The sequence below is a fragment of the Megachile rotundata genome, chromosome 4, assembly GCF_050947335.1.
Source record: "Megachile rotundata isolate GNS110a chromosome 4, iyMegRotu1, whole genome shotgun sequence".
In the NCBI taxonomy this organism is placed as follows: Eukaryota; Metazoa; Arthropoda; class Insecta; order Hymenoptera; family Megachilidae; genus Megachile; species Megachile rotundata.
Window position 1 is genome coordinate 10,993,540 of NC_134986.1, and position 13,924 is coordinate 11,007,463.

At 36.5% G+C, this 13,924-nt stretch overlaps 1 protein-coding gene across 1 annotated transcript; it reads left to right on the plus strand.

Annotated features, from left to right (window-relative positions):
* The first annotated feature begins 780 nt into the window (after positions 1 to 780).
* LOC143264389 (uncharacterized) lies at positions 781 to 5,785 on the plus strand. The gene is made up of 3 exons (XM_076531338.1): positions 781 to 873; positions 5,259 to 5,348; positions 5,418 to 5,785. The coding sequence occupies exons 2-3, from the start codon at positions 5,327 to 5,329 to the stop codon at positions 5,693 to 5,695; spliced, it is 300 nt and encodes a 99-aa protein (XP_076387453.1). The 5' UTR covers positions 781 to 873; positions 5,259 to 5,326; the 3' UTR covers positions 5,696 to 5,785.
* The last annotated feature ends 8,139 nt before the right edge of the window (positions 5,786 to 13,924 follow it).

Consider the following 13,924-nt stretch of genomic DNA (forward strand, 5'->3'; position numbering starts at 1 on the left):
GGTATACATTGTCAAATTTTCGATCGTCAGAAATTGCAGGAGTCAGCTGTTCAATGTTCAATTATATTTATTCTTAATTTTCATCGATTAGGGGGCAATTGGGGGATCTTCGATAGTTAAGATTATTGTTTTTAGACGGATTCAATTTTCACTTAATTATTTTTTATTAATTATTGTAGAGGCAAGGAGTCGGCTGTTCAAGGTTCAATTATATTTATTATAAATTTTAGTCGATTGATGTAATTGGATTTTCAATATTTAAGATTATTATTTGCAAGGAGGTTCAAAGTTTATTTATTAACACTTTAGTGGCCGCTCACACATGTGTGATGACCGGGCCAACTGTTAGCATCTACTCACACATGTGTGTGATGCTACCAAAGGTCAGATGCTGCCAGTTGGTTGGTACTCTTTGTGTGATTATTGAATGCAGGCGATTGCTTCAATAATTATTGTACAAACGTAAAATATTAATTTCGTTGTACTAAATGTGCTATCATTTTTGTCTTATGTGTATATCCACACATGTTGAATTATTTCATGAATCTACATAAAGCTTCTTCAAATTATTTCTTCAAAAATATTACCATCTCACGACATTTATACAATGTACTATAAAATATACTAATAGTACATAAAAATTTAGCTTATATTTGACCGTAGCTTCTTTTACTTTGAATCAACACGCGCCAACTCGTGGGTTGACCTCGGTACATTCGTAAACGTTATCACCGCAACGAACGTTCATAAAAACGAACAAATTTAACGAAGGCAAGTTTCAGTTTTCAATTCGCCACCGTTGCACATAGAAGGTTACAACAAATTTTAATAAAGGAAGAATAATACAAGCGATTGAATACATAAGGTTTACCGGTAATTATTCTCTTTTTCTGTACGCCTTTGCACGTAAATTAAACGACTCGAATTGTCTGTCGGTAACAGAATACATTTCCAATAGTTTGAATCGAAATTGTAGAACAACAGTCGAATTCTTTGCAAGCAATCCGTCAGAAGGTTTGTGTCGATGCACTTTCTCGTATCTATACGTATCGTTCCATTTCGTGGAAGTTAAATTGAAACAAGCTACAAAAACGAAAAAGACATTAAACAACCTCCGACCTTGTTTTTTTATCTATCCGTTTCGTCTATCGATAAAAAGTCTTGTTCTTTGTGATAAATGTGATGGTTTTATCGGCGAGGCTCTGTGATTGAACGAGGAATGTGTTAATGCTGGGATATCCACAGTCGGATACGAGATACTGCGCCTCGAAATTTAGTTTATTGCAAAGTGCAAGAGGATTTATGGACTTAGGGATTCGGTGATTTGGAAATTTCTGGGTTTAGAGATTTGGGGGTTTGGGGTTTTAGGGATTTGAAGAATCAGAGATTTAGAAGTTGAGAAATTAGGTGACTCAACGATTTAGAAATTGGGGAATCAGGTATTTAGGGATGTAGGAATTCAGAGATTTAAAAATTGAGAAATTTGAGGGTTTATGGATTTACAAATTTAAGGTTTGGGGATTCTAATATTTAAGAACAATTTGAGTAAATAAAAATTTAAGAATTCAAAAACTTGGAAATCAAAAAATTTTAAAACAATAATTTAAAAAATTATGAAATTCCCAAATCCATAAACATGTAAACTTGCGAATTTCTTTCAGTGATTTAATAATTTCAAAAAATGAATATTGATTTCATTCAAATGATTTTGAATACCTTCAAAAGTCTGCAAATCTATAAATTCAGCAATTTAAAGATCACAAAACGTATTGATTAGGGAATTTAATTAAAAACCGTACTCCACCGACATTCACCATTATAAAAATATGCTCGTCAATTTTCAACAGCATTGTCGAACTTTCAATAGCATGCTCGAGTCCTTTGAAGAATTTTCCCTAGTAATATAAAATATCGGAAAATTCAAAGGATGTTAAATTTCGTCTAGACCGTGAACGGCGCTGCCATTGTTTCTCGATAATGAGTCTAATAGGAAAATATCATTTGCTCGTTCTCACCGCGTGTTTCGACGACTTTTCATCGAGGCAGAACGCGTACAATCGAGGAGATCTGATTTTCATTCGTTGTCGTGGTTTCGTCGGGCATTTCGAAACGCTTCGTCGACCGTGCACAACCGACCGTTTCCTACACTTCGAGTAATTAAGGAAAATATGTTCCCCTAATTTCCTGGCGAACTTGGAATTCGAAACTTCGAATTGCCGTTTTAAGGTTAACATTCCCGTTAAAGTGTACCGTGTAAACGAACAGTGGAAAAGGAATTTTAGAAATTTACAGATTTGGAGATAAGAGAAATTTAGGGATTTGAAAATTTGTAGATTAGAAAATTTAGAAAAATGGGAATTTCGGGATTTAGGAAGTCAGGAATTTGGAGATTTAGGGAATTAGGGATTTTGGAGTTCGAGAATTTCTAGATTCGGGGATGTAGGGATTTGGGGATATAGGAATTTGGGAATCTTGGGGTTTGGGGATATAGGGATTTGGGAACGTGGGGATTTGGGGACGTGGGGATTTGGGGACGTGGGGATTTGGGGACGTGGGGATTTGGGGACGTGGGAATTTGGGGACGTGGGGATTTGGGGACGTGGGGATTTGGGGACGTGGGGATTTGGGGCGTGGGGATTTGGGGACGTGGGGATTTGGGGACGTGGGGATTTGGGGACGTGGGGATTTGGGGACGTGGGGATTTGGGGACGTGGGGATTTGGGGACGTGGGGATTTGGGGACGTGGGGATTTGGGGACGTGGGGATTTGAGGACGTGGGGATTTGGGGACGTGGGGATTTGGGGACGTGGAGATTTAGGGACGTGGGGATTTAGGGACGTGGAGATTTAGGGACGTGGGGATTTAGGGACGTGGGGATTTGGGGACGTGGGGATTTGGGGATATAGGGATTTGGAGACGTGGGGATTTGGGGACGTGGGGATTTGGGTACGTGGGGATTTGGGGACGTAGGGATTTAGGGACGTGGGTATTTGGGAACGTGGATATTTGGGGACGTGGATATTTGGGGACGTGGATATTTGGGGACGTGGGAATTTGGGTATCTTGGAATTTGGGGATCTAGAGATTTGGAGATTCAGGGATTTGCTGACGTAGGAATTTTTAAATTCAGAGATTTGCAGACACAGGTATTCCAAGATTTGTGGATTTGGAGAATTGGAACTTCAAGGATTTAAGGATCTGGTAATATAGATATTTAGAGATTTAGAGAATGAGGCATTTAGGGATTTGGTGAATAAGTAATTTGAAAATCAGTAAATTATAGAAAGACCAGTTTATAAATTTAGAAATTAGGGAATGAATGATTTGAAAAATTAGCAATCAACCACTGGGGAAATAGAGTATTATAGAAATTTCAAATTCTGTCCTAAGAAATTGTAGTTCAGAAAATTTGAAGTTCCAAAAACATAAAAACTTGAAAATACCAAAGTTACAATTCAGCAAAACAATCGTCACGTCTCCATTAGCATTATCATACACCTTTGGCGTTCACAATCTGCCGGTCATAAAGCAAACAACGGATACATAAAGAAAACGTACTCGCATAAAAGCCCTCGAACGGCACGCAAATAGAATATAAAACCGACACGCGTTAATATACATAGATTTTATCAAAAGGTTGTGCGCCGTGAAATTCGTTTTATTGTCCGTCGTAAAGAAGCGTACATTTTTTTTCGATCGAAACTTGAAGCATCTCCGCGATTCTTCGGCCGCTATTTTAATTCCGCTCGTTTGAAAGTACCTTTTCGTTCGCGACCGCATGTTTTCGGTAGAACGCTTCAGCATCGCGGAATGGAATTTCGTTTACGAAATATCGACAGGCCCGATTTTCGTCGCCAGATAGAGCGTCCCGAAGCGTTGAAATACGGTTCGGGGTGAATTGTAATCGGGTTTTGTTCTCCCTCATTTTACGCGCGACGAGATTACACCGCGAGCAACGAAATCGCTGGCACACAGTTTCTGTACTGTTGTAATTTAAGGAGAGCCACGATCGTCAGGTGTGCTGGAATTCGTTGCATTCCGAACAGCTGGAATGGAAAGAAGTGTACACAAATCTTCGAATCCATTATTTGGTTAGGTTAGAATTCTACGTTTAGAATTCCCCTCATTTCTTCTGAAAATCATGATGGCATATTTTCCTTAATTTGAGAAGTTTAAAAATTATTGGTAGAGTGATAAGATTTGTCAAAATACTCGAAATACATGAATATAAGAATGAATTGACTGACAATAGTCACTCGTTAATTATTATTAATTATATTATTTTATTAAAGCAATGACACGTTTATAATGACATGATACAAAATTATCATAAAGTATGTCATGTTGCAAATTGCCCAAAAATTTAAGATAAAAACCACAGAAATAAAATTGAAAGAAATTTTAATAATCGATAACGTAAACAAAGAGTTCGCAAATTGAAATTTAATGTACATCGCCGATGGACACGTTATTGTTGTACACAGGGAATTTATTAACTATTTGAACGAATAGCGGTTACAGCGGTGTACTGAATGCAATATAAAACTTTCGTTATTTGTCTTCTCGGCTTCTTTCAAGTTTCGGAGTAACTGGCCGTTTTGGAGAAAGTTACGCGAAAGTGGCGAGGTGATTTAGAACGAAGAGGATATTCAAGCGTTTCACTCAACTTTACGCTATTCGGAAAATCAAGAAAAATGGGGGATTATGTTTTAGGAAACAGGGCTTTCGCGTTCGAGCGATTAAAAAGTTTATACGATTATCTGTTAATAAGTGTCTTAGCGGATTACTTGCTCTGAAACATGGACAGGTTCTTAGTACGGAAATTATGAAATACTCGTGTAAGATTAATTACTTTTAGCGTGAAATGTTCCTGTTATGTACTATTTTAACGTTTCATTTAGTAAAACTTTGTAAATCGTAAACTGAGTATGTTTCATTAAATATCATTGAATGTTTACAATTTAAATATAATTACTTTCGAGATCAATTTTTAAATAATATATAATGTTCAATTACTGTTATATTAAATATTTATATATTTTCGCTAGATAAAATAGTTGCAGATTAATTGAAATTCATATAATTAATCTTCCATATACAGGGTGTCTCACAACTGTACATTAGTGTTCTATATTTATGCAGACTTTCGTCACCATTTTGTTTACCTTTTCCGCCATCTTGCACACATATACCACTCAGAACATCTGAGATATTTCGAAGCCTCAACGTTTTACGCATATTTTCCCCGCTTGTTGCAGAGTGATTGTTATTAATATCATTAGGACAACAAAGTGTTTAATAACAAAGACACAGAATATCGCAAACAATGGAAGAAACACTGAGACGACGTAAGTTTCTCTTTCTCTTTGCACGAATATTTCGAGTTGTGGTTTTACCGCAACAGGTTTCATTAACAGGAAACCAAGCCTCGCAAGCTACGGACTCGGAAAATTTAACAGCTAATCAGCAAGATGAGAAGAAACTGCAGGAAATTCCGAGGAAGACCTTCAAGTACTATTTTAATAGATTTAGGTACTATCATTACTGGTTTGCAGAAAAGGTGGATACCATACTTGGGATCGTATGTTTTACTATAATTAAAATTTATCTTTTCCTCATGGGACGCGAACAGATCAACTTGCAAGACGGTGAAGTAATGGACGTGATGGGAATGGACGATGATCCGTTCGATTAAAAATATTTACTTTCATTCTTCACAGAATTTGTATTCTAAAATACATGTCTATATCTTGAAATATATTTTATTATACTACTAACCCGGTTTTCCTATATAAATAGATCTCCAGAATTGTAATTCTTTTTAAATTTTTACCTTGGTCAATATTTATTTATTTATAATCACAATGTGATTAAATGAAATTCCTCTACTGTTAAATGTCGTCTAAAATTTTCTTATCCTCGTTAAATATTGCGTAAGATATTGTAACAAAGTGCTGAATGTGCAACGGAAATACTTGAACTGAGACGTTCAAGTATTTACGGATCGAACGACCCCGTGTTCAGTCCGTTTTAAAAGGAGAAAATACTGTCGCTAACAAGATAAAAACATCGTCCGCGAGGAACATTGATTTCCACAGAAAAGAATCGTATTCTAAATGTGGAATTGTTTCGCTTCGTTTGCAGGTGATTTAGAACATGTCTACCAGTGGTATATTGCAGCTGTAGAGTTTAAGATATTCAAGAGTTGATCGTAAAATATACAATCCAATCTTCGCGAGGTGTAGCACGTAATAGCAACTATTTTTGAGAGATTTCTTGTTACGTAGTATGTAGACTTATTTGGCAGCAGTCGTATCGTTCGAACAGCAGTACAGGCAATCTGGAATGTTTACTAGCGAAATTTATAGCACTTCTCGTCCTTTATTTCATTTTTTCGTTCGACGCAAAAAAAAGGATGTATTTCTTTCTTCTGTTACTGGGTATATTTCAAAACGTGAAGATGGATAATTTGCTTTTCCTTTGCATCAATGGTGGTTTTCAGAAAATGAAAGTATGTATTGAGATTTTTTTTGTAATTTAAAAATTGTGAGATTTAAACAGAGGAGAGAGACACATCTATTTCATCGTATATTGCTTCATCAGACGCTTAGAAAATATAAATGAGACAGTCTGCAGTTGATACCAATCCTTCGTATACCAGTTATTCATCATTCAAAGATCAGATAAAATATTTGTAAACGTCGAAAGATCAAATCACAGGTCGCTTAAATAAACAGAGAAGCCAGTGCTCCCATTTCATCGCAAATTACTTAAAATGTCACTCGAATATCAAAATCACTAAAGAATTTAGGAAACGAAATTTAAGGACAGTCAAATTGATTCTAGCCCCTTTAAATATTACGGTATTGCATATCGTCTGAAGATTAAATACAGTATTTTCCGATAATTAAATCATACGTCTCCTAACCAAATAGAGAATCAAAGTACTTCATTTCATCGCACTTAAACCAACACTCGAATATCCAAGTATCTAAAAAATGCAAAAGATAAAATTGAAAAGCAGTCTAAAATTGATCCAAACCCCAGACGGTATTGAACATCGTCAGAAACTAAAATAGTGTCCATAAATTTCGTGCGATTAAATCATAAATCACTTAATAAACAATAGAAGAGACGACATATTTCGTCGGTTCCAAAATCGGCGTACCTTTAATCATCGATCGAATTAACTTTTCATGGAGTCGTTGGCGGATTAAATTTAGAGGATGGCAATAAAGCCGAAAGAACCGACGAACAAAGAACGATTGAAATTCTAGATAAACGATCGCGTAGATCCCCGTTAAATAGGCGAGGCGTCGTTGCGTGAAATATTTCAGCTCGTATTATCGGCGATATAGGGGCGTAGCCGGTGAACGGCGAAGATAACAAAAATCACACAACAGGTTGACGAACGTCGGCCGACGGAATTGGAACGATGGCCGAACGATAGTCGGCCGATAGATCAATCAGAAAACGTTTTTAGAATCGGATTTACGTGCTCGATCTCTGCGACTGCTATGAAAATTTAAGCGCAGCCGACGGCGGTGCAACCCTATGCTCGATAATTTATCAGGATCATTCGGAGGGTGGTGTGCGTTAGCTAGCCGGCCAGCCAACCAACGGGCAAGAATAGGTCGCCACCGAATTTATGATAACGATAACATTGAATAATTCGCGGCAACGATTGATCGTGCACGGCCACGTCGAGATCAACCAACGCGACACGCTTACGCTGCAGCCTGGTTGGCTATCAAAATTAACGCGTGACGAATAAAAGTTATTGCTCTCGATTCGCGAGATTAATCGACCTACGTAACGAGCCCTTCAGGGCATACGTGTAACTAGGATTTTTCCAGGATTGCCTACCTTAGATTTATCGATAGTGTCAATACGTCGACGATGACCGAACGCTTTTTTAACATCTCGCTGTTTAATGAAATTCATCTGCGACTTTTGGTATTTGGGTTTCAGCATTTTTAAGCTGGGAGTTCGGTGACTTATGTATTAGGAAATTTGCAGACTTTTGTGCATTCAGAAGTTTAGTACTTTTGTGATCTGAGAAGCTGTGGATTTGCAAAGTTGAATGTTTCATTTAGAAACTTGGTGGTGTAGAAATATCAGAATATGAAAATTTGAGAATGTGGTATGTTAGAATATTCACACCTTCATGCACACAGAATTTTTTAAACTTGAAACTTTGTACATACAATAACTTCGAAATCTAGAAATTTAGAAATTGTCCAATTTCTGAATATGTCAGAAATATGTAAATCTTCGATAAATTCCAAGCGAAATCGCCTTCTCGACTTTTATTGACAATATATTAAATATTTGTCCATAACTGTGCAAGCTTCACTGTTATTCCAATAAAAATTCATTTAAAAGTGTACTAAATTTTTAAATACAAAAATAATAAATAAAATATGATATGCATTTCGTGGCTATTACATTGAAATGTCGATTTATATTTTATTTAGAAAATAAAATCGATAGCATGTATTTTATTCATAGACCGAGCTCGATTTATTTGCACCATATCTGTTATACTATCTAGCACAAACGTCAGTACAGTTGGAATATTCAATTATTTAATCGAAACAAACGTACACGACCGATCGAACGATATTTATTTATAATTCTACACTCTTCCCGCGTTCGGACGTTTAATTAATTTAACACAGTCTTTCAGCGTGGAACATTTTTGTTCGGGCATATTAATATTTTGATGAACGAAAACACACGGGATTTTAAATATTTATATATTCAAACTGACCCCATGTATGGAATCAAATTAATGTTGTTGCCGAGTGATAACTTTTCTCGGTTTTGTACGCGGTCAACGTCCATTTCCATGGTATTGCCAAATGTAATTGCGTATCATTGAATTTCAAGTTCCAATAAAATTGCAGAAATTAGTTTCACGAAAAATCATTTGCCGAAATGTTTCGATTGCTTTACTAATTATTAAATTTTCTAAATTGATAGCGTGTAATTTAAACTTACAAATTGCGTGGAAGCGAAATATTAAAAAATTAAAAAATGGTATTGAAAATATTAATTTCGATGTTGCTGTAGAAATTAAATTAGCTGTAGAATGCATTGGATTTTCACGTGTTAATATCACTACGCGTTATATCGCCATGAATTCGATTCCCACGCATTAATGTTACTACGCGTTATATCGCCACACGTTACTTTGCCACGCGTTGTATCGCAACGCGTTATATCATAACGAGTTGTATACCTATGCGTTGCATCGCCACGCATTGAATTACCTCGCGTTAATATTACTACGCTTTATATCACCATGAATTGGATTCCCACGCATTAATGTTACTACGCGTTATATCGCCACACGTTATTTTGCCACGCGTTGTATAACAACGCGTTATATAACAACGAGTTGTATACCTATGCGTTGCATCGCCACGCATTGAATTACCTCGCGTTAATGTCACAACGCGTTATATCACCATGGATTCGATTCCCACGCATTAATGTCACTACGCATTATATCGCCACACGTTATTTTGCCACGCGTTGTATCGCAACGCGTTATATCACAACGAGTTGTATACCTATGCGTTGCATTGCCACGCATTGAATTACCACGCGTTAATATCACTACGCGTTATATCACCACACCTTATACTGTCATGCGTTATATCGCTACGCGTTACATCACCACGCGTTATATCACCACGCCTCGTTAATACATACACGAGCAAAACCTTACTCATCATACATTTGACACCTCGTAAAATGTAGGAATCTGAACAATTTTTAAGTTCGAAAATGCGAACAATTTAATTCCAAATAAGCAGATACAGTATTAAACTACCAATGAGCTTGAAAATTTATTTAAAATTCTTTTAAGGAACATTTTTCCTTAACGAGCATAGAAGTATAAAAAATGTAAAGTGTGGAGTTTTCATTTAATAATGTTGTTTCATTTGCTAATGGTTCATACAAAAAGCTAGACGTATCTTTTTCTGAAGAAATATTACATTTCAAAACGTGATGACGTACCTAGCATACTCGTATATTTTTCTTTACATTTATTTTTACCGTACTCTTAGTGGATTACATAAAAATACCATAAACCTAAGAGTGTGTTTATTTTGTTTATAACTACATCCTCTCGAAGCTTACAACCACTGCCAGGATTTTTCATATTTAACTCTTTCTTCACACGGGTGACGTTAATTAAAAGTGCTTACATTTTTTGTGACGATATATTAGACTTTCTGTTTAAACTTTTTTCTTAGCTGATGAACTATGATTTTTTCATTTATTGTTTCTGCTTAATAATTATATAATATTTTACCATATACTGTATTTGTTTGGTGCATCGTCACATAATTCGTGAAAAATACAATAAATTTCGTAATAATAAATTGTGATTTTCGACAAAAATATCACGCAACAACACATTTCTTTGAGAAGTATTTTGCCAGCGTTATACATTACAGGTCGTTGATTGAAACTACTACAGTCGCAGTTGCACCGGTTTAGATGCAATTTAACAGTTCATTGTAACCATGTCAATCATTTTGTTTCTACGCTTAAGTCTTGAGGCTATACTGCAGCGAACTTGCAAAAGGGAACATACGTGGTTGCTGTTCAGGCGATATTGCTTGCCTCAAGGGTTTAATAACAAGTTCTACTAATAGATTCTCAACGTTGTATAAAGCATACGTATGTTTACCACGCTTGTTTTACGTACGCGTCTTTACAGCACAAAGAAACTGGTTAACTTCTCAGATGTCTTGTTTTCGTTTTGAATATACACGAATATATTAAGTGCACTTAAGATTTAACCATTGTTCCACCCTTGTAATTATACATAGACATTTATTAACTGTTGTAAATGTATGTAAATGAATTTTTATGACTTTATGGAAATATTTTGTAAGACATTTAATACCCGCACATTCTAAATTTAAAAATTTTCAAAACAGAAAAATTCCAAATTACCGAATTAAACGAATTCCGGAATCCATAAAAAGTCTGTTACGTACACGACTAAAAGTCAAAGTTTGAAGATTTATTCGCGAACGACTTCAATATAAGTTGCATTCGGGATAGTGGTATTCACTTCGAATTTATTTTCCGGCAAAACTAAAAAACGTATCCAATTTATTTGCATCTAATTGAAAGGTAGCAGTGCTTAATACAGGAATTAAATTTCTCTAGTAATTAAACTCTGGGCTTGAAGCTTTCGAGCGTGGCTTTAGCAGTGGATCGACGAGTTCTAAACGATCCCAGAGCGGTTGCCGTATAAACTTCGAAACGCCGTGGACCGAAAAACGAAAGCTCCTTGAAGAATCTTCCTGCTGAAACGCTTCGAGATGGCACGTGAAGAAAATTGAATGCATTCCTCGACTACGTTCCGTTCAAATAACGACTTGAAACATGTCTGACAACCGCGACCGATCTGGTTTTTATATTATACATGTAATATGCTCAACTTTTTCGAATTGTCGAACCGTTAAAACGAGGAGCAGAAAATATGCGGAAGAGATAGTAATTTATTTTGACGACCACTTCATATTTTCTGTAATTATACATCGTGTAATTTTCGTCTCATATTTCCTAAATAAATTACTGCTTTTTGAGAAAACGAGTTGGTAATATATTGTGCGATTATATGCGTGGCAATGTAACGCGAGAATGTGCAAGAGGTAATACAACGCATGGTAATAACGAGAGTCGCTATATTGACATGTGGTGATATGATGCGATGTGATGGAATATGTGGCGATACAACGCATGGTGATGTAACGCGTAGTGATATTAACGGGTGCTAATTCAGTGCGTGGTGATATAACGCGTACGTATACGACGCGTGGTGATATAATAAGTAGTGGGGCATTAACGCGTGGTAATTCAGTGCGTGATGATACAACGCCTAGGTATACAATGCGTGGTAATACCACATGTGGCAATATAACGCGTGGCAATGTCACATGTGGTGATATAATAAGTAATGACATTAACGCGTGGTAATGCAGTGCGTGGTAATACAATGCCTAGGTATACGACGCGTGGAAATACCACGTGTGACAATATAACGCGTGGCAGTGTCACATGTGGTGATATAATAAGTAGTGGCATTAACGCGTGGTAATTTAGTGCGTGGTAATACAACGCCTAGGTAGACGACGCGTGGTGATATAACGCGTGGAAATACCACGTGTGGCAATATGACGCGTGGAAATACCACGTGTGGCAATATAACGCGTGGCAATGTCATGTGTGGTGATATAATAAGTAGTGACATTAACGCGTGGTAATTCAGTGCGTGGTGATATAACGCATAGGTATACGACGCGTGGTGATATAACGCGTGACAATACCATGTGTGGCAATATAACACGTGGCAATATCACGTGTGATGATATAATAAGTAGTGACATTAACGCGTAGTAATTCAGTGCATGTCGATACAACGCCGTAAGCAAAACCTTACTCATCAAAAATCCCCAACCAATGGTTCCTTCGACTTCTCGTCCCAATTTTCCCCAGGAAGACCGACGATATTCAGCGCAGAAGTTGCGTTAAGTTGACATAATCCGTAACGCATTTGTTGTTGGAAATTCCACGGTACAATCAAACGCAGCGAAAGTTTACTGGATGTCTTGTTTCAAATAAAGCCATTATTCCCGCTATAGTAATTTCGTGTGGATTCGTTCAGCGCTAGCACAGTGAGTTACTGTGGCTTTTCCTTGGTTGCCAGAAATCTCAAAGTTGCGTATATAACACAGAATAGTTGCTTCTCTCGTTTCTGCCTCAAATACTTTCCACATAGTTCCAGCGAATTACGCGGGCTTGCAGTACAGCCAACAGTACGATTTAAATAGTTCGAAGGGATTCCCCTTGGAAAAAAAATTCCATAAGAGCTTACCGTAATCCATTTCAGGCTTCGTAATCCACCTCGCAATCTCATTTTTCACTTTACTTTATCAACCTTACATTATTCCGTTACAGTCATGCGAAATATGGTGGATCTCTTATTTTATGACACGCTGGCTGACTTTAATTTTAGAAAAGTCCAGGATTAAATTTATTTTTCTCGCGTTTTATGCTTCTCATTTTTTATGTGTTCATGAATTTTAATATAGTATTAGCACTTTTGGGACTTGGATTGTAATTTACTGTTTGTGAACTTGAAACTGATTTTTCATTTTGTGGAGGGGTCGAGGAGAGTTTGAGAAGCTGGAGTGTGGGGAGTTTGGGAATTTGGAAGTTTAGAATTTGGTGAGAAGGGTAGAAAGGATTTGGGTATTTTGGATGTGAAGGATTGATAATTTGCAAGTTGGAGTTTGGAAATTTGCAAATTGGGGGTTTGAGTATTTGGAAATGTAGCAATTTGGGAATTGGAAATTTAGCTGCTTGGCACTTTGGTGATTTGTCAATTTAGTAACTTGTCAACTTGGTAACTTGATAGCTTCATAATATGGAAACTTGCTAACTTGTCAAAGTGGACAACTTGTCCATTTGTCACTTTGGTAGCTTGGTAACTTGGTAATGTGGAAACATAGCAATTTGCCAGTTTGTCACTTTGGTAACTTGCTAATAATTTGATAAATTAGGAATTGCATAGTTAAGACATTATAAAACATGAGAATATAAAAATTATGAAATGAAAGAATTTGAAGATATGGAAATTTGAAAACCTGAAATTAGGAACATGTTAATTTAGCAATGCAATAACTCGAAAACTAGTAAATTTAAATTTCTAATCATGCAGTATCACATATGCTAAGCTGCATCCTACATTACCCTAGCATATTCTGATGTAATCATCCCAACTGTAATTACACTGCCTCAAGAAACGCAGAATCTCCGTTCACATATTACCTACACAGCAACAACAAATAAATACAGAAATCATACGCTGTTCGAATATTTTCTCGTCAGC

Excerpts from the sequence above, each read along its gene's own strand:
- LOC143264389 (XM_076531338.1), top strand. The coding sequence starts at position 5,327 with ATGGAAGAAACACTGAGACGAC. Across the intron at positions 5,349-5,417 it reads GGAAGAAACACTGAGACGAC|GAAACCAAGCCTCGCAAGCT; the intron begins GTAAGTTTCTCT and ends TTTCATTAACAG.